Source organism: Lissotriton helveticus, chromosome 4_1 (assembly GCF_964261635.1).
Source record: "Lissotriton helveticus chromosome 4_1, aLisHel1.1, whole genome shotgun sequence".
NCBI lineage: Eukaryota > Metazoa > Chordata > Amphibia > Caudata > Salamandridae > Lissotriton > Lissotriton helveticus.
In genome coordinates, this window is record NC_136063.1 from 1,932,657,952 (window position 1) to 1,932,682,217 (window position 24,266).

The 24,266-nt window shown below is 44.5% G+C and overlaps 1 protein-coding gene across 3 annotated transcripts in view; it reads right to left on the minus strand.

Annotated features, from left to right (window-relative positions):
• ARHGEF6 (Rac/Cdc42 guanine nucleotide exchange factor 6) overlaps positions 1-24,266 on the minus strand; it is a 1,071,863-nt gene that overhangs the window by 48,347 nt on the left and 999,250 nt on the right. For all 3 annotated transcript variants that reach the window (XM_078688613.1, XM_078688614.1, XM_078688615.1), the window contains one exon: positions 21,928-22,039. In XM_078688613.1, coding sequence (XP_078544739.1) covers positions 21,928-22,039 — 112 coding nt within the window. The remainder of the gene's footprint in view (positions 1-21,927; positions 22,040-24,266) is intronic.

Genomic DNA, 24,266 nt, shown 5'->3' on the forward strand with positions numbered 1-24,266 from the left:
GGAGCAAAGGTGATTCCACCCAGCTTCCACAGCAGCCTCTGCGAGAGGCTTTGTATCCCATATGTTTTCTGCAAAGCCTTTGTTCATATTACCAGGATCTGAAGCATCCAAGGGTGGCTCTAAGAATGCATTCATCATTAAGGGAGTACGCTGGAAACAGCAATACACATGGGCCTTTAAAATGTACTTCAATGTCAGGTGGTGCAACCAATTCTGATCCGAGACATATATCCAGGACGCATTTGTGGCTGCAAAGCAGACAGCGGAAGACAGGTTATATGCAGTCTCGCCAGACAGGCCTTAAGGATATGAACCAATGATCGTTCAGTTCTTGAAGCAGAGGTGTGCCGAAGCAGTGTACCATGCAATCACGGCAACACAGCACGAGCAGTACTGTCTCCATTCAGAGTTGAACTGGGTCCATTTCAAAGTAGATAAAATAAAATCAGGATTCTCGCCACAAGTAGCAGGACAGGCGGGAGTCCTCCAAAAACGCTTCCAACACAGACTGTGTGTGAAAATGGTATAACTTCGAAAATCGTCTGAAAGGTGCTAACCAAACCAGAGCTGATACATTAAAAAAAAAGTGCACTATTCCTTTCGTATCAGACACGTTAAAGATACGGTAGACCAACTCCTGACAATGCAACGGGAAGTCAATGTGGAGTAGTGTCTGTATCTCAGTCGAGGACCTTGCAACCTGGAGATCAAACGTCTTTCTGGCTGAAGTTACGGCCACATCCTTTCAAAAAGCATGGCTTTCAGTTTGCTCAGGGAATCAAATGTTATGTTGTAAACATTTATCGAAGGCCATAGTGCTGGCTCCCTAACTGTGCGGACAGGTGGAAACATTACTTGCGTACAACAAGTCACTATGGAATTAACCGTCACCAGATAAGCAATGCCTGGTTCCATTACGCAGCAACCTTGATCATTTAGCATCAAATAGCTCCCATTTAGGCAGCCGGAACACAGGATGAATTATGGCAGCTGGGGAACTCTTCAAATAACAGGATAAGTTCGCTATTTAAGCATCGCATGCCCTGTGGAAAGAAATGTTGTTGCAAACTCAGCATCTGCTTATAGAATCTTCACAGTCGGAGCCACTAAAAAACCTTCTGTGTCTCCATTTCTGCATCTAAACATGAACGGTAATTCCCAATATTACCCTAGCGTTCCATATCTGGCTACCTGTTGGTATTGGAGAAAATATTGTGATTGGAAATTCATGACTTGTAGGGTGATGTAAACATGGATTATCCAGTCAGTTGATGGTGGCTCAGCCACGCTGAAAGGTAATCGGTCTAATTTTTCAATGTGCAACATGGTATATTTCGCATCTCTGTGTGCCATTACTATTGGTCTTTCCGTTAGATCGTATACCGAAAACAGATTTGTACTGTTGATGTAACGCCATGGCACGGGGCCAGAACGTAACGTTTGTAACGGCCAGCTCAGTATTACTATTGACCTTAATTTTGACTGTCCATGTTGTAATATAATTCATAAAGGGGGTGGTGATGGACAGAGTATCTGAATTAAGCAGAACACTCCTACCCAGTCAAAAGATCAGGGCTTGATCCATCACCGTTTTTTAGCTCACTGCACCATCCCAGCTCAGAACCTGGCTACGTGCAAATTAGTCTGACCCTGGCCCAGTGCATCATGGGAACAGGGCAGACCAAACTACCAAGCCAATTCTTTACTGGAAAGGAAACAAGCTTCCGGGGACCGGTTTCTGGCATTACAGCCGTCTTCGGCCCGGCTTGCTTGAATCCTGATGGTGCAGTGAGCAAGGGACTCACATCTGAGCATACCCTTCCACACTAGTGGTGGCCAAAACGATTCATAAAGGGGGTGGTGATGGACAGAGTATCTGAATTAAGCAGAACACTCCTACCCAGTCAAAAGATCAGGGCTTGATCCATCACCGTTTTTTAGCTCACTGCACCATCCCAGCTCAGAACCTGGCTACATGCAAATTAGTCTGACCCTGGCCCAGTGCATCATGGGAACAGGGCAGACCAAACTACCAAGCCAATTCTTTACTGGAAAGGAAACAAGCTTCCGGGGACCGGTTTCTGGCATTACAGCCGTCTTCGGCCCGGCTTGCTTGAATCCTGATGGTGCAGTGAAGAAGGGACTCACATCTGAGCATACCCTTCCACACCACCCCTTGTTGTAAATATTTTTGTCCACTCTAAGCGTGGAAGGGTATACTCAGACATGAGTCCCTTGCTCATTGCACCATCAGGATTCAAGCAAGCCGGGCCGAAGACGGCTGTAATGCCAGAAACCGGTCCCCGGAAGCTTGTTTCCTTCCCAGTGTAAGAATTGGCTTTTGTAGTTTGGTTTGCCCTGTTCCCATCATGCACTGGGACAGGAACAGACTAATTTGCATACAGCCAGGTTCTGAAACTGGGATGGTGCAATGAGCTAAAAAACGGTGTTGGATCTAGCCCTGATCTTTTGACTGGGTGAGAGTATTCTGCTTAATTCAGAGACTCTGTCCCTCACCACCCCTTGTTGTAAATATCATGTAATATAGACATGTCTTGCTGTATTATGTCAATTGCTGAAGACACTATGTTGCCCAGTGAATACATTCTGGATGATAATGTAGTCATACCGTTGTCAACCACAGCCAAAGGCTTTTCTAAGTTAACTCTATCAATCTTGCGCAATCTCTCAGAAGCTTCTTGTTGAGAAATATTCCATAGCATGTTGTACATTCCGTACAAAAAGCGCTTATGACGTGAGTTCCGGGGAACTAATAAACAAATCCCTGAGATCCATGTCATCAGAAAGAAGGGACAAGTGTTGCTTCACCTGGGAAAGGTTGCGGTTATTAGCCAATCAAGGCACAACTTCCCAACACTGTATGACGTCACCACCCAGAGTGTTTGGTTTGTACATATCGTTGATCAGGCCTATTGATCCTAAACCCTTCAGTGTTACCCAGGAATCTAGATTGACATCCGTTTGTGTCCACAGGCCATACCAACCATCCCTTCCAATTGGGATCTAATGAATTAAAGAAACCATTACATATGATGGTATTTAGTGTATCCTCACTAAAGTGTGTTAAGTGCTGCCAATTCTGGAAGCATGAGAATGCGGGAATACACGGTGTGTTCAAATCCTTTATTTTAGCTATCTCGAGACATGAAGTTTGTTGCACCGTTTTGTTGAGGAAAATCATTTGATGTGGTGTGAAGCATGCTCTAAATAAGGGCTCTGTTCCCTGAACCTGCCAATCTTTTGTCCCCCAAACAGATTTAGGGGCAAAACCCTGTATAAACAGTTGGGAAATAAAAGAAGCTGAGTATATCAGCTTGGTGTTTGTAAGCATATTTTTCTTTGCATGAGTAGGTGGAAGCCTATAATAATACGAGGCTGGGTCTGATGTTTCAAAACCTGAAAAATAAGCAACCTTTTGTGCAAATGTCTTTGAATGATATTTTGGCAGTGTTCCCATTGTGTGTAATTATAAACAGCGTGCATGATACTAGCTATGTGCAAAAAATCTTGACCATAATGTTGGTAGCAGAACATGGCTCTGTAATTAGATGTACCATCATACAATTCATCATTACAAAATGTAGCTGATTGCTCTAGAACTGCAAGTAACTTATGCACAGCTTCAATGTCCCAATCATCAGAGAAAGTACTAGAGGTGATGATATAATTTAAGGAAATTTTAAACAAATAAGGAATTTGCAATAATTTAGTGGGACCATACACATCATAAGATACCCTGTCCAAAACAATTCCTCTAGGAACTGGAACTGCTGTAATGTCCACCAGGGACAGGTCCTTCAGTTCACGGTGTGATGATGCATGTGGTTTAGGAACCAAGTTCACAAGCTGTACTGCGGAGCGTTCTGGGAGAAAGTGTCCATTCAGAAGTAGGAAAAATACAGTCACTAAACCAATTCAAAGTATCATGAAAAGTAATCCAATTGTAACCCAGAGATGTATCCAGGTAACACCAAAGTAAGTCTTTTGTAGCCAATGATAGAGAGCATACATTTGTAGCTTGAAAGGGAGGGGCGGTGTTGGCAGTTCAGGTTCACTTGGATCCGATGAGAAATCGCCATAATGCACTTTGTAGCCAGATGACATCCAGTCTATTCTTGGCAGCTCAGCAGGTTTTGTAGAACTGGTAGAGGAGTCGATCGGTGGCATGTTTACACAGACATCATCAATTTTTCTAATAGAAATATCTGTACTTGCTGATTGTACAGTTCTAGTTGTTTCAACAGTGAGAAGTATCATTTCATTACAGCTTCTCTTTTGAGAGTGGAGTCTTCAGTCGTTATTATAGCTTTCATCTCAACTTCCTGTACAGTAGCAAGAGGAGTGTGGTGGCTCCCCAGGAGCCCATGTGGCCTACTGTTGAGAATTGGACACATAGTGTAGTTTTATCAGATCAATTGAGACAAACATTTTGTCTTGGCGACCAGCAAGGGGTGAAAGAAGTACAGTTCTGGTACCTTCAACAGCCAGGACAGGTACAGGCACTCTGCAAGATGGCCTAAATTCTTTCTTGTCCCCTATCTTTTCTCTGACCAGGTCTCCAATCTTCAGGATCCAGGCAGGTCTTGCTGGAACTACCTTTACTTCTCAGGGGCGGAGCATTTTACTTGGACGTTGCGTTGTAAAGCCCAGAATTAATTGAGTTCCTGTAAAACAGCCAAATGTTCATTGATGTCAAATGGTGTTTCAGCCGCCACTGTGCTGACACTATCGAGGTCTGGTACCCACATTCTCACATCAAACAGGAGTTCATAAGGTGAGCGACCCCCTAGGGTTTTTCTTGGCATGTTGTTTAGTGCCATCTGGACCCCGTATAGATGATTGACGCAACTGCCACCCAAGCCTAGTACTCTAGCTGTTACGGATTGCTTTAAGTCACGGTTCTTCCCCTCAATGACCAAATTTCTCTCTGAATGGGAAGTGTACTGCAATGCCACACCCAAACTTTCCCATGGCTTCTTTGTAAGCCCGAGAGCTAAAAGCCAAACTCTGGTCAAAATGTAGTGTGCCAATTGCATATGTCCCAATAAAGACTCCTTTATAACAGTTCAAGCGTCTGTCGAGCGCTGTGGCGAAAATGCACGGGAATTTGGAGGACGAATCCCAGCTGATAGTAAGGGCCCCAGTAGTCCAAATAAACACAAGCCAAAGCTTGTCTGAAATCAATAGAGGTGTCTGTGCTGGATGTGCTACGGTGAAGCCTTTCATCTGCTGGCAGATGTCGCATTTGAGGATATGTTTCAGTACGTCTGGTATAACTGCTATTGAAGGGGTACCATGAATTCTGGTATAAACGGCAGTGGAGACTGTACCCCAAGTGACAAAATATTCTATCGGGAGAGCCATCCCCATTGGCAAGTAAATTGTTAGTATTCTGTATTTTTCCTACGGGCCCATATTGGGAAAAACTGCTTCAAGCTGTGCTGTTTTCTGTGCTATCCAGTATGGGATTTGCTACTGGGGGGGGTGGGAATATTTCCCAAAACGGCTTTCAGCGTTGGGGGCTAATACCTGTAGTAGCCAATTGGGGTTGTGCAGCATGAGCAGCCTTGCAGGTTGGACTGTCAATGTTTTCATTATGTATTGAATAAGATTTATGTAAAAACTTACAAAATCTCTGTAAGGTGCACGCATTTCAGCTGCTGTTAAAGTAGCAATGTCTGGATGTGTGTATATGAAGCTGAGACCGGCCGGGTCGCTCCCTCTTTGCTGACCAGATCAAGTCTCACGTTTTCTGTGGTATGGGGAGGCTGCATTTAACCCAATTAATATGCTCTTGGTAAGTTAATGGGTCTTCTATGTCCATATATGGGAAGGCCTCTTCAGGTGGTTTATATTCAATGTAAGGGTGAAACAACTGTGTACGTGCATCTGCGGGTAGAATACCTCTGTTCTGAATGCTTTGTGTGCCTCAACATCTCCACCAGTTGCCAGGGGGCCATTTAGTAATAATTTCATAGTAACTGGCTGTCAGCAATTTTCTATAATATTTAAAGCCGCTATCTGCTCTTCAATGTCCACACATGCTTTTCCATTTATGGACATAGTGTGAAAAGAAAAGCTATTTTATTTAAATGCATTTTATGCAGATATGGTTTGCACAATGTGGGAATTTCTAATCCTCCAAGCTTGAATAACCTACAGCCAATAGATAGGGTATACCTACTCAGCTGAGGCGGATTTATTTCCTTCCCACTTTGAACGTCTCCGGTTTTAAATGTGAGTAGGAGTCTCTGAGAAAGCCCGACTAAACTACTCACTTTTGACCGTTAAATAAGAACCTAACCAACGTTGGCGGCAACATGTAGTGTTGTTCCTTCTAATCTGTAGTCTCTGCATTGTTTGGACAACATAAACTAGGGGCTTGGTGCCTAGACTGATTACACCTCCCCGCAGGATATGTTGGCTTATAGACAGCTAACTCACAGTGCCACTGTAAGCCTCCCAAACCTTCATGGGAGCGAATGGTTTCTGTCAACCACTGAACATGACAACCCTGTTGAGGATGAAGATAGAGATGACATTTGTACATAGTGCAAAACCAGAACTCGTACAAGATATTCAGGGCGTTGTGATAATGTGGTGCACAGCTAGATGTGTAAACAAGTTTTGTTTCAGGGAAATTAATCCATTTTGTCATGCATGCATATAGGTGCAAAAGGTCGCAGCTGAAAATGTTATTTGTGGGGACAATATAAGAAATAAGCTGCTTCGCTACATGGGCCTAACTGGGGAATATAACAGTTCTTTTTGCAGAAACCTATTCAAAGAAATGACCCAGGTCCATATTGATCTGCCAATGAACCATGAGTGGTGGCAAGGTTGAATTCCACTGCTGCAGGGGCAGTGAAAGAGCCACCGACATTGCATTGAACATAAACGTTTGTTCGAGTAATGAAAAATGTTGGGACCTAGAATTATTCCTTAAAGAACAAGTTACTTACCTTTGGTAATGATGAATCTGTAAGAGGCATATGTAGTTACCTTTAGAATTACCCCAGGCGTCAGACTGGATCCAGAGATTGTTTCTATAGCAGTACCCCTGCGCGTCGGTCGACTTTGCGTTCATCATTGGCATCGTGGTCACCGGAATGACGTTGCGGTGTCTACTTAGACGACGACCCTGCGCGCTGACGTCAGTTCTGACACGACTTACCACACCAGAAGCACAGAGCCATTCAAGGCACTGACCAATGGTGCACATAACTAGAGCCCTGGAAGGGAGTTCCTATCCCTAGAAGTCAGTTCGCAGAACGGGGAGGATGGGTGGGGCGGTAAGGAATATATAACTACATATGTCTCTTACAGACACATCGTTACCGAAGGTAATTAACTTGTTCATCTGAAAGAGACTGTAGTTATAGATTCCTTACCTTTAGAATAGATACCCCAGCAATGCCAACCCCTGAGGTGGGTCTGTGAACCAAGTTCACATCATAAAGTCCTGAAGAACATAACGCCCAAAGTAGCCGTCTCTCCAAACTTGGCTGTCCAGGCAATGACGTTTGGTGAACTTGTGCAGAGATGCCCACATGGCGGCGTGATATGTCAAGGAGTGGAACTCCACGCCCCAAGGCAGTAGTAGCTACCGTCGCCCTAGTGGAGTGGGCACGCAGTCCCACAGGGGCTTCCTTCTTTGCCAAAGAGTAGCAGATTTTAATGTATAGGACACCCCATCGAGAAATGGTGCATTTTTGCACAGCCCGACCTTTCTTGGCCACCACATAGAAAGAGTTGATCCTCCACCCGGAAATCATTGTGCGGTCGAGCTAGAAAGACAGCGCACGTTTCGGGTCCAGACGGTGGTCTCTCTCCTCCTCCTTGGAAGGGTGCGGAGGTAAGGAAGAAGGTGGGCAAAGTGATGGTCTGTCCTATATGGAAAGAGGTAACCACTTTGGGAAGGAAAGAGGACCTTGTGCCAAGGACTACTTTATCTGGATGAACAGAAAGAAAAGGAGGTTTGGAAGACAAAGCCTGAAGCTCACTCACTTTGTGAGCAGAGGTGATGGCAACAAGGAATCTGTCTTCAGAGTGAGGAGCCTGAGATGACAGGTGTGAAGAGGCTCGAAGGGAGCACACATACGATAGGTTAAGACCAGGTTCAAGTCCCTCTGGGGCATTATGAACTTAGAAGGAGGAAAGAGGAGAGTAATGCCCTTAAGAAATCTATTTACAATACCGGACTTGAAAAGAGAAGGCTGATCAGGAAGGCGAAGAAAGGCAGCTATTGCTGAAAGGAAGCCTTTAAGAGTGCCCAAGGCAGAGTACTGCTGGGCCAAAGAAAGTATACAAGAGAACCTCTGAAAGAGGGGCAGAAAGGGGATACACAGCCTTTGCTGTGCACCATGCCACAAACGTGTTCCATCTGCAGGCGTATACCGTCTTACTGGAGGTACGACTGGCAGTCAAGATGACATTACAGACTTCAGGAGGAAGTTTAAAAGCTGTCAACTGCTGCCGCTCAATCTTTACGCAAGGAGGTGGAGGCTGGACAAGTTCGGGGGGGGACCCTTCCCTGCTGCTGCGACAAAAGATCCTCCAGAAGAGGCGGTCAGATCGGAGGTTCGATGGCCATGCTCAGGAGCTCTGGGTACCAGACTCTTCACGCCCAGTCCGGAGCCACAAGAATGACTTGGGCCAAGTAGGGCTTGATCTTCTTCAGCACTCTGGGCAGAAGTAGTACAGGTGGCCGCAGTTCTACTCGTGACAAAAAGTTTCGCCGAGCAAGTGCCTTCTTGGAAATTCTAACATGCAGAATTGCTGACATTGTGCGTTCTCTTCGATGGCGAACAGATCTAACCAAGGCTCTCCCCACCGCTGTAAGAGACCTTGCACCACCTCCAAGTAAAGATGCCATTTGTAATCCACCAGGCATCGGCGGCTGAGTTTGTCTGCCCTCATGTTGAGAGTACCTGCCAGGAGTTGAACCACCAGGGACATGTCCTGATGTTCCAGCCATGTCCAGAGACAAAGGGCCTTGTGACGTAAGGTCCACGAACCCACCCCGCCTTTCTTGTTGCAGTACCACATGGCGGAGGTGTTGTCTGTGAACACCTGTCCCACCTTCCCTTTGAGAGAGGGAAGGAATGTCTTCAGTGCCAGACGAATAGCCCGGAGCTCCAGCAGGTTGATATGGAGCCCGGACTCCGCCGGAGACCAGAAGCCTCTGATCTTGGCCTCTCCTAGATGGCTGCCCCATCCCAGGAGTGACACATCTGTCACCACTGTGAGGCCTGGTTGAGGAAGAAAGAGGGATCTGCCTCTGACCCAAGCTTGATTTGTCAGCCACCACAGCAGTTGATGCGCAGTTGCCTCATCTTTCACGTAACATTTCTGGACGATAAGTCTGTATTGCCTCTCAAAACCAGAATTATGCATCTAGATTAGTTTAATGTACAGGATCTAGACTAATGCATCGTTTTCGATTTTTTAATACTGCACGTTAGGGGATGCTTTATTCACATTTTAATATATTGCTTTATTCACATTTTAATATATTTTTCACTTTCCGGTCACGCTATTGACCTGTTAGAGGTCTATGGCTTTAAATATACGTCTGACTCGCTCACGTGGTTGCACGTGACCCTAAATGCGGACACTTTAAAAGAAGGACTGCTTAGGCAATTCAGATGACATCACTCGTAACGGTCGGGAGACGCCAGCAGACATTCCCTGCAGCGCCCGGGCTCCATTTTTATCGATTTCTCATCTCCTTGTTGACGGTAAGAGCTGCCAAAGAAATCGCTTGAATATCTGTAATGGGTGTAGGCCTGTTTTAGTCGTAAAATCTACAACTAAACTTTAATAACGCAGGATACGTATATATTCTGTGTCTCCTTAGATAATACCGGCTAAATTCCAACACAAAGGACTTATCGGGCAGGAGATGCCATTAAGCGGCTTACCGTCTTTCTATGTGGAAACAAGAGAACGATAATTCTTTTATTTAAAAGATTTTAACTACAAAGACTTGCCGAGAAGCAAAGCAGAAAAAATTATTATCACGTAAGTCCAGCCCAACCTTGTTAAACTATATAATTACGGAATCGCGTCTCTTTTCTTAAATCTGTAAATTAGCTATACTAGAGCTGATGTGCCTCCCGTATATTTTTTGTCCTCCGCAAATAGTATCTAGCGGTCACCCTGAAACGAAAGAAATGACACAGGATACGCTATTGACTCTTTTAAAGTTTGAATTAGGTAAGCAATTTATCTCTTAAATATAACTTCTGCCATGAAACACACCGATAGATAAAAATAAGACAAATTAGCTGATCTTCTGCACGTATAACAATGCGGTCAGGTTGTCGTTTTTCTCTTTAGTTTTTAGACTACGTATCTCGATAGAATATGCGATGGGTTCCATAATCAAATCGGGGAAACAACAATGATATGTGCTGAAATGTCTATCTCTGCTCAGAAACATTATTCATAAGTTTTAGACATTTATGGAGTGATAGCATGGTAGGCTGCTGATTAAATGACTTAACTATCAGAACTCCGATATTAGTGGAGTAAAACCGATATATCCATTTGAACAGCTCTATCAATTGATAATTAAAACCCTCCCTCTCCTTCCCCCCCTCCCCCTCACTCCCTCCCCCCCTCTTTTTGAACCCATAGAAGCAGTATGGTTTATGCCCTTTACCATTAACTGATATATTAGAAAGAGAATACGAAGTAACGATCCAGTTTATTATCGAGTAAGTACATTTTTACTACATAAGACACCAATTTTTATTAAACAAAGATTGGTCTGGCCCCTTTTTCTTCAATAAAAGTAGACAAGAGCCGAAATAGGACAATTAGACTTTATCAATTGACGGTTTAAATGATTCGAATGTTGAGTCGAGGGTAGCAGCGACGTGGCCTTGCTAGGCTGTTCCTACTTCCCCTATATATTATTTGACTCACCTAGCAACTGCTCAAATACTAATAGGATCCATTTTTACATCATGTTCAATACCTAGATGGTTAGTAGAAAAAAATGGGAAAGGCAAATATTTAATTTCTTGTAATGTAAAACGTATAGATTTGTTCCTCCTCCTTTTATTAAAATAAATTAAGTGAGTTGATAGTAAATGTATGTTTGGAATAATTTTGTTTTTGATGTATAGTATAAATTAATAAAACTGAATGAATTCTCACACGAGAAGCGTGGCTCAGTGGTTAGAGGCGGCAGACCCGGAAGCTGAGATCAGCCGTGGACCAGGGTTCGATTCCCCGCCTCGGCGGGTCTCGGGCTCAAAAATTTCACGGACTTGACAATTCTCGCTCCGGTGCCTACTCGACTCACGGGGTCACACTCTGCGACTCTGGGCAATAGCTTGCTTAATCTCCACTACGGCCCCTCGCGGCGGGATGCCTGGCTTTCACCTTGTGAATACCCTGCCGGGGTATCTCACAGGGGAATACCAGGACGGGTTCCCTAAGCAAGCGCCTTGAGACCCCTGGGTGATTCGTGCGCTATATAAATCGAAATACATTTACATTTACATTTACATATATATTTATGTCTTAACATATGTGTTTCAGATTAATATCGTGGCTCCTGAAGAAGGCGTTTTCAGAAACGCCGAAACGCGCGTCGAGAGAATATTGTGTGCCACTTACTGGAAACAACCCTTTTTAAATTATTTTGTGTCCTTATAATTTTTTTATTGTATAAAACTTGGCTGTGAAATTTGTTTATTGCTATGTTATAATTTTCTGTATTTTGTATGCATTATGTGTAGTTTTCTTTTAACGAACATCTATTAAATGAAATAGAGTTTTTTACCTGAACAAACTTGTTAGAACATTTTTTATTTAAAGTCCTTTCCCACATCAGTTGTTCCACCTATGTTATTTACACATAACAGGAGCTCTGGGTACCAGACTCTTCACGCCCAGTCCGGAGCCACAAGAATGACTTGGGCCAAGTAGGGCTTGATCTTCTTCAGCACTCTGGGCAGAAGTAGTACAGGTGGCCGCAGTTCTACTCGTGACAAAAAGTTTCGCCGAGCAAGTGCCTTCTTGGAAATTCTAACATGCAGAATTGCTGACATTGTGCGTTCTCTTCGATGGCGAACAGATCTAACCAAGGCTCTCCCCACCGCTGTAAGAGACCTTGCACCACCTCCAAGTAAAGATGCCATTTGTAATCCACCAGGCATCGGCGGCTGAGTTTGTCTGCCCTCATGTTGAGAGTACCTGCCAGGAGTTGAACCACCAGGGACATGCCCTGATGTTCCAGCCATGTCCAGAGACAAAGGGCCTTGTGACGTAAGGTCCACGAACCCACCCCGCCTTTCTTGTTGCAGTACCACATGGCGGAGGTGTTGTCTGTGAACACCTGTCCCACCTTCCCTTTGAGAGAGGGAAGGAATGTCTTCAGTGCCAGACGAATAGCCCGGAGCTCCAGCAGGTTGATATGGAGCCCGGACTCCGCCGGAGACCAGAAGCCTCTGATCTTGGCCTCTTCTAGATGGCTGCCCCATCCCAGGAGTGACACATCTGTCACCACTGTGAGGCCTGGTTGAGGAAGAAAGAGGGATCTGCCTCTGACCCAAGCTTGATTTGTCAGCCACCACAGCAGTTGATGCGCAGTTGCCTCCGAGATCTGGACGTAGTCAGAAAGATTCCCCTGATGCTGCAAACCACGGGAAGTTCAGGTCCCATTGCAGAGCCTGCATATGCCACCTGGCATGATCCACCAGCAGGATGTAGGAGGCCATGAGGCCCAGCAGCCTCAGAGTCAATCTCACCGAAATCCGGGATAGAGGCTGACACATCAGTATCATACCCGAATATCCCACTGCTTGGGAGGATAAGCCCGAAACTGCGCTGTATCCAGAACTGCTCCGAAGGAAAGGAGCTTCTGAGATGGAGTCAGATGTGACTTCGGCACATTGATAGTGAACCCCAGCGGGTGCAGGAGGTCCACCGTAGTCTGGAGGTGGGAGACGACAGCCTGGGGCGATCCCACCTTGAAACATCCAGTAGTCGAGATAGGGGAAGACTGGGAGCCCTGATCTGCGCTGATGAGCTGCGGCCACCGCCATCACTTTTGTGAACACCCGAGGGGCGCTGATAAGGCCAAAGGGGATCACGATAAACTGAAAATGTTTGTGGCATACCGTGAACCATAGGTAATGCCTGTGGGCTGGCAGGACAGGGATATAAATGTATGCATCCTGCAGGTCCAACGCTACCATCTAGTCTCTGGGGTCGAGGGCAGACAGGACCTGAGACAACGTGAGCATCTTGAACTTCTCCTTCCGGTGGAAGCGGTTGGGGGCCATTAGGTCTAAGATAGGCCTTTGTCCTTCTTGGGTACCAGAAAGTAGTGGGAGTTGAAAACACAACCTACTTCTGGCACAGGGACCCTTTTGATAGCTCCCTTGGCCAAGAGAGCTGCAATTTCCTGGCAGAGAAGGGCCAAGTGATCCTCCAACATGCGATGGAAGGATGGTGGCATGGAGGGAGGGGTAGTTTTGAAGGGGAGGGAGTAGCCCCTTCAGACTATCTGCAAAACCCACCTGAGGGGGAGGTGATGGCGAATCCTGTCGTCCGCTGGCCACTGGTGGCCCTGAAAGGTCAGACTAGGAGGGCTTGGAGGCTACTGCAGTGGGTTATGGGTGTACTGTCCCCCCTGCTGGCCACCAGACCCGCGTGACTGGGTCCCATGTCCGTGGCCATGCACAGGCTGGGTCGAACGTGGTGGGGCAACCCTTCCGTAACCACAAAAGGGCAAAAAACAGACTGCATGGGACGAGAGGTTGCCACAAGGCCCAAGGATTTGGCCGTAGCCCTAGAAACCCTGAAGCGCTCGAGCACAGAGTCTGCCTTGTCACCAAAAAGGTGACGGCCTTCAAAAGGCATATCCAGTAAGTTTGATTGGTCATCCCAAGAGTAACCAGACGTCCTCAGCCACAAGGCTACTGCAATAGAAAACGTTCCGCCTAGAGAGTCGGTGGTATCCAGCCCACATCTGATAATGAACTTAGCTGCATCTCCTCCCTCTGCCTTTGCGCTGATGAGAACGGCCCGAGCCTCCTCCGGGCACTGTGGCAGCATTTGTGCAACCATATCCAACACTGAATGGGTATAATGGCTCAAGAGGCATGCAGTGTTCACTGACCGCAGTGCTAAGCTGGCAGAAGAAAATATCTTCTTCCCAAGGTGGTCCAGCTTCTTGGATTCCCTATCCGTGGTAGCAGTAGGGAATGTTCCTTTATAGGACGAGGCCTGGACCACCAAGATCCTGGGGGTTTGGTGTTGGGAGAAGAAAAGTGGGTAGCCCGGGGCCGGGCGGTGGCATTGGGCAATCATCCTGTCTACATCTTTAATATCCTCTCAATAATATTCTGGAACACAACCAACAAAACAGAACACTGAGTTCTTTAGCTCCATATTACTGCGGCCCGCAGCGTGTGGAATTTGCCACCCTCATAGCTGTTGCCGAAGTTGTGCACACTTTTTGCCCCAACAGAATTGATTTATTGGCTTTCTTTAGCAGGTGGTGCTGAGGAATTTATCCCGTAGCACTGCAATGATTTCTGGCAAAGGATGATATCAATTAATCAGGAGGCAATGTTTTCCTTAAGAATAGATTCTGTAGCTCTGTATTTCTTTTCTTGATAATGGTGAAAAAGATTTTAAAGAAAGGTATTCATAATGGGTTAGAAAAGATCAGAAACCTGGGTCTTGGGGGAGAGATACGTCTCTGAGAGACCTGTCTGTGCTTCTCTCTCTCTCTAGGGCATCTACAGTGAAGACCCTTTTTCTTTGCTGGCCCATATTGAAATGTTCCTGGGTGACCATGTCTCATCTCCATTTGATTTTGCGAAGTTGAAGGAGGTGGCATTGGAGGGTTGACTACCACAGGAGGCAAGGCTGACGACGCTGATGGACCCACTGGACCTCTATGTGGTTGTGAATCATCCTCTAGTGATGGAACTGTAGGGAGCTCTTCTGTAGAATGCTGTGGCTGAGGAGAAGATAAAACATCCATGATGCACCTGCAGGACCTTGCCTCCTCACTGGATGTTGGTGTCTGGTTTCTCTGTGCCAAAGAATAACAGATATGTCCATTGTAGCACTCTTGGATCTTGATGCACAGACCAATCTCACAGAAGAGAAACCAGCAAACACTGATGTGGAAATCCTCCATATCGATTACTGCAGTGTCCGGAATCTCAACGTTAAATGTCTTTACATCAAACAGCTCGACAATGAGTGCTTCAACATCTTTGTCCTGATGTTAAGCACTTCAACATTACATGACTCAATGTCGACTAGGAGTGTCCGCAAAGTGGCCTCAAAGATCCCAAAGGACTCAAAGGTCCAAAAGGAAGATCAGACCTGGTCACATCTGTGGCCGAAGAGGCAGTAGAAAAAACTTCCATGCCCCTCTTGGTCAGTGGACCACAAGCCAGAGCAACTAAATTCCTCTTATCTTGCCCTGAAATGAATCCCTCCCTATCCCTGAGGTACTTATAAGGTATCTACAGGCAGATTGTACACCTTGTGATGGAGTGAGGTTCAGTGAGACAGATGGTAGTGCTTTTAGGACTTCTTACTTCTACACAATGGGTACCAGTGTAAAGGAGCTGTGATTGTGTTACAAGGAGAAAGGTGAGAATAAAAATACCTCAGAGAAACAAGAATAGGAGAAAAGGGCACTTGTTGCAAAAATATTGCAGGATTGCAAAATAAACAACAAAAGGTGTTGAATGAAGCCACAAAAACCACAAAAACGCAGGTTTTCGGCCAAAAAAGAGGGCCTTAGGTCAGGGATCCATTTCACCTGATCTAAAGAGTTGGAAAAATGAACTGGCTCACTAACCTGGTAGAGCATGAGGGGAACGATGGCTGCCTCTGGAGTTCCTTAAATGTGAAGTGTCTAAGTATGTGTCTAGCCTATTAGAGATTACGTGTTCCCTTTATATTCTTGTTTTAAAATTGTTGTTGTTTTCAGCCAAATACATTTTAATGCCAATTTGGCCAACTAGATTATTGTTTTAAACTCCTAAAATGCAAAATAAGAAGAAAATATTACCTCTTACAAGCATGTTTTCATACTAAAAATGTACTCAACAAATGGTGTTCCGGTGATCCTGACTTTCATGGACATATTCGACTGTTGATGGATAGCAGAAAGAATCCCATAACTGAGCATTTTAGATGTAGGATATTTTCCTCCATCAGTGAGGTACTTTATAAATTTACAGTATAACGCTGAAATTGGGCTGTTTCACCACAGAAACAAACGAGCATTGGTAAATGCTATTGGTTTCGCCTATGTGATTAATAATAAGGTCACCAAATAATTAACCACAAAGCATTGTTATTCAGTGACAAAAGGTGGCAAGCTGAAATATTCATTCAGTAGCTTAAGTGCAGAATGTGTAATCGGGAAATTTGGCCTTAAATCTCTGCTTCCCCACTTAAGTAAACTGTGATTTTGAGCACATAATTTTACTTCACAGCGCATCATCATAATTGAGTATCAAATCGGAGACCACATTAAATACATACTGTGCAGAATGTGTGTTATATAACAACACAAATTATTTAATAAACAATAATGTTTTTCTGAGAAATTGATGTACCAAAGCACTCAATCAACAATCAACATATGGTGTTTCCACCCTACATATCATTCCGAGACTTGTGGTATCTTGGGACTATGGCAGAGAAGCGGTACGCGGGATAGAGGAGGCTTAGCATGGCTCTCCCCAACTATACAAGTTGATTTCAATTGGTGTCGGAAGGACGAAATTCTGCTTCCCCAGGACACTGTTCTTATGGTTGATAGACCATCTGGGATTCCATTTTTGGTTACAAATGATTCAGATTATGGAGAGTTGGAAGCTGTACTAAAATTCCGGATATATCTGGACATTATTACTGATAACAATACCATTGTTTTTCTGACCATTTGGAACTTGATCCCCGAAATTAAGGATACAACCTTTAAGGACAATTGGACACTTCTTGTGACACTCGGATATCCAAACTTACTGTGTTTGAATGTTATCGGTACATCTCGAACTACACACAATGCTCTACAAGATCAGGTCTACTTGACCGAACGAATAGCCTGAAGAAGTCACTTGCGTGACGAAACAGGTGTCAGCTGTTTTCCGCATTCAGTACAAGCTGCATTGAAACATCTAGCTCCTGACTTTTGATTATGGCCCCTATGGAATAATATGTAAGGTGGAAACACCATATGTTGATTGAGTTCTTTGGTACATCAATTTCTCGTAGAAGCACAGAGTTGTTTAACCAATGTGTAATGTGCATATAGAGTAGTAGGATGCATTAGTACCACACTAAGAATATTTTTTTGAGGTTCTCTCTACAAAGATATTAGCGTATGCCAAATAGAGGTGCGGTCAATAACCACCATCACTACCCTCTCTAGTTCTGTGAATAATGTTTCTCTGCCATCAACAGCAATATTGGCTTTATATACAGTGCGCAAGCCAAACTAAGACATCTTGGTTCAAGATAACTTGTCTATACTCACAAATGTGTGACTAGTTATCACACCCATTAATATCAGCATGCTTTCTCTCTGTATATTTATAATGAGTGAACGTCATACCCAAAAAAGTGAATTATGGTCTATTAACGAGATATTTACCAATCTTATTGTCTGAGATGTTCAAATCCAAAGGATTTTAGTTAAAGGAAACAGCTTCCCTAAAGGGGTAGGCTAAGGAAATACTAAGGAACAAAAAGAGAATGGGTTGTAAGCAGAATGCTACATTCTAGGGCAAACTATACCCATAATACATGCCCCATGATGGAGCTTCCCAAGAGATGTGCACATACCTAAGACACGACACGGTAGACGTGTGTCTCTGCTACTAAGTACAAGGAGCAGTCACTCTGAATTATTTGGCATAGTTTCATCAACTAGAAAACAGAAGAACAATACAAATTCCTATATACTTATTGAAGTGAACAATTCACCGGAGTAGTCCTATAACTATGTGGCACTGCAAATCGCTTTGACTAAAACAGCGTGCATGCGGACTGATAGTCCGTAAAATACACTATCTATCCAGTCCGTTTGATCCAGGTAAATGCAGGTGTAAAAAGCTGGTAAGGGTATGGAGTACCTAGGGAACTTGAGTGACCAGGAGTGGCAAGTACCACTCGTATCCCCCCGAGAGGTGGCCATACAGTCCCGATATAGGTTGGTTCAACAAAAGATCTTACACAGGACATATGATACATGCATTAAATAGGTTAAAATGGGTAAACTCGATTCAACACAATGTTCCAAGAGAAATGGGATCACTGGCTGGCCAGGGCTTGCGCCAAAGTCAGTCAGAGACCACCATTCCTACGTCAGGGCAAGGGAGTTACACGCCAAGATAACCCCTGCTCACCCACTTGGTAACGTGACACGAGCAGTAAGGCTAAACTCGGAGGCAATGTGAGTTAAGTGTTTGCGCACGCACCCCCAGCAACAACACCCAAGGCCCACCACAAAGGAAACTCCACACAAAGTTCTATAAAAAATAGCCTTTGTATTGTACAAAACACATTAGATAATAAATACACACTTTACAATGTGCCATAGGCAGGGGCAGAATTTACAAGGGATTATATGCATGGGACAGGGCCACGTGGACCACTGTCAGGAATATGCAATTTTAGAACTAGCACTTGGTAGAATTAGCACTTTGTAGGAATAACACTTAGAACATGGAACAAGTAGAAGCTTCACACATGATGCATAAAAACACATTCAGCGTTGTCCGGAGGACACATGATTCATAAGAACACATTCAGCGGTGTAGGGAAAACACATGACGCATAAAAACACATTCAGCAGTGTCAGGAGGACACATGATGCATAAGAACACATTCAGCGGTGTAGGGAGAACACATGACGCATAAAAACACATTCAGCGGTGTCAGAAGGACACATGACGCATAAATACACATTCAGCGGTGTAGGGAAAACACATGACGCATAAAAACACATTCAGCGGTGTCAGAAGGACACATGACGCATAAATACACATTCAGCGGTGTAGGAAAGCAACTTTGTACATGATGCATAAAAACACATTCAGAGGTACCAGAGCACAGGGTGCGCAAAACATACAACACACAGTACATTTGCTAGCACCCAAAAGCAATAGGACATAGATCATAAAAATACCTAAATCACAGTTAGCGCAGAAATCATAATAGCACATAATCACTTTTAAAGTCCAGGTTGCGCCACTGAGCCAATACCTAAACGTAGCAGCTGCCCACTACTTGCTGGGCAGCTGAGGACAGGGACAGAACAGGGCCTAAACGCTGCAGCTGGCACTAAGTGCCGGCAGCTGGGGAAGGCCAAGGTAGGGATGAAGGAGTGCGTCTCACTCCTAGTCCAAAGAACAAGTCCCTAGAAAGCAAAACCTAAACGGTGCAGCTGCCCACTACTTGCTGGGCAGCTGAGGACAAAACTGCGACAGGGGCCCTCAATGGCCCTTAGGAACAGTGATTGTCACACGTGGGAGCCTTCTAGGCTCTAGAAGTAAACATTGTGCAAAACATGGGGAGCCCTCTAGGCTCTGGGACAAAACACGCTCATCGTTGGAGTCCTCTGACACTGGGACTCACTGGGGCCCTCAGGGGCAAGGAACACGGGCCCCTCTGGCCCTCGGGACCCCCCACTGGGGTCCTTTAGATAATTGAGGCCACCGATAGAGCCACGGGGCTCTGAGGAATAAAATGAGGCAAACACGGGCCCTGAAACACTTGGGGCCTTGTTGGAGCCTGCAGGCTCTGACATAATCGTGTCCCCAATAAGATTGTTACTTGCATGTTGACATTTGGTGGGAAAGGTCTAAAGGCCTCGCCTCAATGGTGTCCACTAAACATTTTGGAGAAAACAGACTTACTGGTTGGAGAACGAATATGGGTCACACTGGGCTTTAAGGCAGCTAAGCGCAATATTGCAAGACCATGCATGGCGGTTTCTGGGCCTATATTCTGGGACTGGGAAACCGACATGGACTGGTGTATGCAGGCGAAGAGGGTGATCTATGAGGGAAGAGGCTGCCCACAACATTGGACGAAGACCTGGGGGAGATGGAATGAGAGTAGGGGATGCTCTGCCTACCTGTTAGTAGGAACCCCCAACCAGGGACAACTGAGGGTGAAATAAAATAGCTACATTGTAGAGCTCTGTGAGATGGGAGAGGGACAAATAACATAGAGCAAAAAGAAAATAGCTGTCCCGATATATGTAAGACATGTGAATTGAAAGCATAAGTCGATTGAGATGATTGTTGCTGTCATTTGCTTATTTTTCTTGAACTGCAATAAAAAAATACTTTAAAAAAAAAAGCTTTTAAGGGCCCGCATTAGTTGTAGGTAGCTCCCGAGCTGTTTCTCTCTCCTACACTGTTAACTAGATTAAAAGAGCAAACATGAGGCAATAGATAAAAGTTAAATAAACGCTGTGCAAGACAAACATCTAAACGGGTGGCCGTTCATGCACCGTGGAAGCAAACGCATAGCCACTCACTGTGTAACAATGCCAACACTAGATGTATATAGACCGACTTGAAGATTAGTTAGGCAACAGACAGAAGTTAAGTAAAAAATAAAAAAAGGAACTATATAAACGGAGGGGCGGTCATGCAACAGTAGAACCGACTGCAAAGCCACTCGCCATGTATCAATGCAGCCACTATTTCCTGTAGTTAAAACAAATATGGGCTCCCTCCATGAGCTGTAACTGGCAATTACAAAACCCTCTTAAGGAGACGTCAGCCTCAGCTGTTTTAAAGGCACCTCCATCCCTACGCCACGTTACTTCCAGTTGGACAGACAAGTCCTCTGGCTGCTATATTGGAAAAACTTTCAAAGCATGGTGGCCATATTGGAAGGAGTAAAATTGAAGAATTTCTCCTATTAATTACATGAATGCCGACACAACTGATAATCACAAAGCATGTATCCCTCACACAGAATTATTATTTATTCTTATAAAAAACACAGCTCTGTCTCCCTGAGGGGGAAGCTGCTGCCGCAGAAGGGTCCCCACCGCCAATGCTCATGTGACCCTTAACACAGCCAACAAGCATGCATTAAATTTAAGGGGAGATTAGGTAAAGGAAGGAGGAAAAACAAAACAAAAAATGGAAACAAGTACGCTTGAAATGCGTGTAGCCAGGGGGAGAGTATGTAAACAAGCACAGTGCAAGATCTGTGCAGACAAAACCTTAAGGCAAAAGCTTTAAAAAAAAGTCCTAAAGAGTGGATGAGGACAGTACTTGTAGGTTGGGACTCTGATAAGAGCAAATACACGAGGAAGAACAGGAAATAGTATGCTACAGTCTATAAAAACAAAGGAAAAGTAAGTGGGAAGCAGAGGAACCAATGAAAAGCAATGGGGTTGTATGTAAGCACCTTTTAAGATATATATTAACAATAGATTTCATAAGCACAGTGCAAGAGCTGTCAGGTAAAACCTAAAAAGAGTGTTAATTACAGAGGGTTGCTGCCACATTGTAAAAACCTGCAATCACTATATTTTTTAAATAAACGGTGCTAAACAGGAGTAAGATACTGATCCTAGGGAACAAGGGCTAAGTGCTAAAGGGAAAAAAGTAAAAGGACAGGTGAAAATTGCTATTGAAGCTTTGGGTTATGTCACTAATGTCTGTAAAGGAATAAAGAGTTAATGCATGTAATGAGGCGGATATTGGAGATCTTAAGAAAAGACGCAGTGACAGGAAAGAAGCACTTTTCTCCTCAGTACACATTAACAGGCAATTAAAATGTTTTAGAAGTATTGAGTGTAATAAAGTGATGTAACAGTCAAATAAAATGTTAGCGCATAATGAGACACAATGAGTAAACATTAAGATATGTACTTACTTTTCCTCTGTGACAGTTTGACCATTGCTTTTGGTTTCTTCTACAATCAGTTTTTCTTCCTCTGGAAGTAAAACCTGAGGAATGGAGTCCTTGTGAGAGCCTAAAACGCAGGCTGTGGAAAAATGAAAAATAGATTAAGTTAACATCATGTTTTGAATACCATATCCAGGATGGATACTAGCGTTATGGTTTCTCTTTTCCGGTGTGCCTTCAATATTATCTGTTCGGAATAAGTTTTCCTCTTTATAAATCAATGTCTTTCACTTGAAACAGCATGCCCAAAAATGGTTTCAATGCTTATTATTTAGGTCTAGATTTACAGTCTGTTTTCTGCCACTAAGTATAAACACATACATACAGTAGCTTTGTTTCAGCCATAGGCTTGTTTGTGTGAATCCTCTTTATGCATTAGCTGAATAGCCTATGCTTTTTTGATTACACCACTACTTTTTGCAGATGTTCACATTTTGTGAAAAGTAGTTCCTCCGTGCTCGGAACTCACGCGAAAATCGGTCCACGTGGTGTCTTCCCCACTGTTTACACATGACATCTCTTCTGATTTTGACAGGATGGTCCTTATTTTCTCACCAGCAAAATGTGCCCTTTTAAAATGTCTCCTTCGCAAAACTACTTGACTCCAAAAGTAAGGTACTGTTTACCACTGTCTTGTATTGGAGTCAAGGCAGTTTTAACTAGGAGAGCATTTAAATATTGTGGATAGTACATTAAATATACCCTGAAGCTTCTCTGACTTCACGTGACACCTAACTAGCAATATGAGAATCTTTGCTTTATGGGTTGGTTGGAAAGTGGATTATTAGTAGAGGCAAATGTATATCTGCCGCTGGCAATAAGGCCACTAACACAGTATAGCACTCGGAATAGGTCTCAGAAAGTTATTCCCATGCTCAACCCTTAATAGCTTGGCTGGGAGCAGGCAGGCTCAACTTCAAAGTCAGCTAGGTAAAGCATTTAAAAACACCAATTCAGTAAATAATTAAGACACGATGTAGAATAAAAATCTAATACCAAATTACAATAATAGGATATATTATTCTCTTGAAAATGACACCAAAATGACACAGATCCAATGTAGGGAAACAGAGATATGAATTTTCAAAGATTTTGCATTATCTAGCACATAGAAAACTATAGCGCCTTATCAGGAAATCTGGCAGCGATAAACCGGGTCAAAATCAAAGTTTCAGGCCGTCCGCGATGGAGCCCTGTGTGGCTCCCCCTCGCGGTTGGTATTGGTCAAAGTTTTTACCTTCTAACTTAGAAACCTTCTTCCTGAGTCTCTCAAACTCTCAGCCAGTCTGAATTCGGTGAGGGTACGCCAGATTGCCTTGCGACGAGCTGACGGTCAAACTTAGTAAAGTCCAGCCTCCGGAGCATTCCAAAGGGAAAAACCAAGGAGCCAGGCCAACTCGCGGTTGAAGGCAGGCGGCTTGGCTTTTGCGGTTGCTCCCGGTCACCTTTTCTTCGTTCGGACTTTGAAACTTTTACGGAGCTTTTTCTTACGGGGCCCCCCCCTCGATGCTCTTCACCAGGTGGGATTCGGTGAGAGTTTGCCGGCCTCAGATTTTGCCTACTCCCGGTCAAACTCTGGAAGTCGGACCAACAGAGCTTTTCAGCTGGACAAACCTGGATGGCAGGCTGGCTCGCGGTTGAAGGTAGGTGGCTTGGCTGGCCAGGTGGAGTCGGTTCCCTTATGGAGCTTTCTTCCAAAGTTATCCAAACTTGTGGAACTTCTTCTGGAAGTTCCCAAAGGGTCCCAAAGTGTCTCAAACTTACTCCAGAGGTCTGGAAGCTCCAAGATGGCCCTTGAAAGTTGAGGTCTTTATTTCCCACAATCCACTTGGACAAAACCCTTACGAATCCACTGGTAGTGCTACAGGTTGAGGACTCTTGGTGTTGATGTTCCAGGTGAGCTCTGTTAACCTGTAGCCTGCAGGGAATTCACTCTTTAGTCCGTTTACAGCAAGGTAGTTCACAGGGCTGTAGTTCTAGATGGTGCAGAAGGCGCAATCTTCAGAGTGCAGGCCTTAGGGAATGCACATCAAACTTCTCAGCATGGCCCTTCTTGCTTTCGTAGGTTTCAAGCACCAGATCTGAGAGGCTATGCCCCTATCAGATACTTATTCCAAGTTCTCTGGGTCAAGCAGGAGGGAGCTCCTGTCCAATGGGGAGTAGGGTACCGCCCCACGGTATGGCCACTTCCTTCAGAGTGTGGCACTAATTTTTCCCAGAATGCACCAATTCTTCCAAACTCATAATGGCTGATTTTCCAGCAAGGAGAGAAGAGCTGGTTTAACACACACCTAGGATGGCTAATC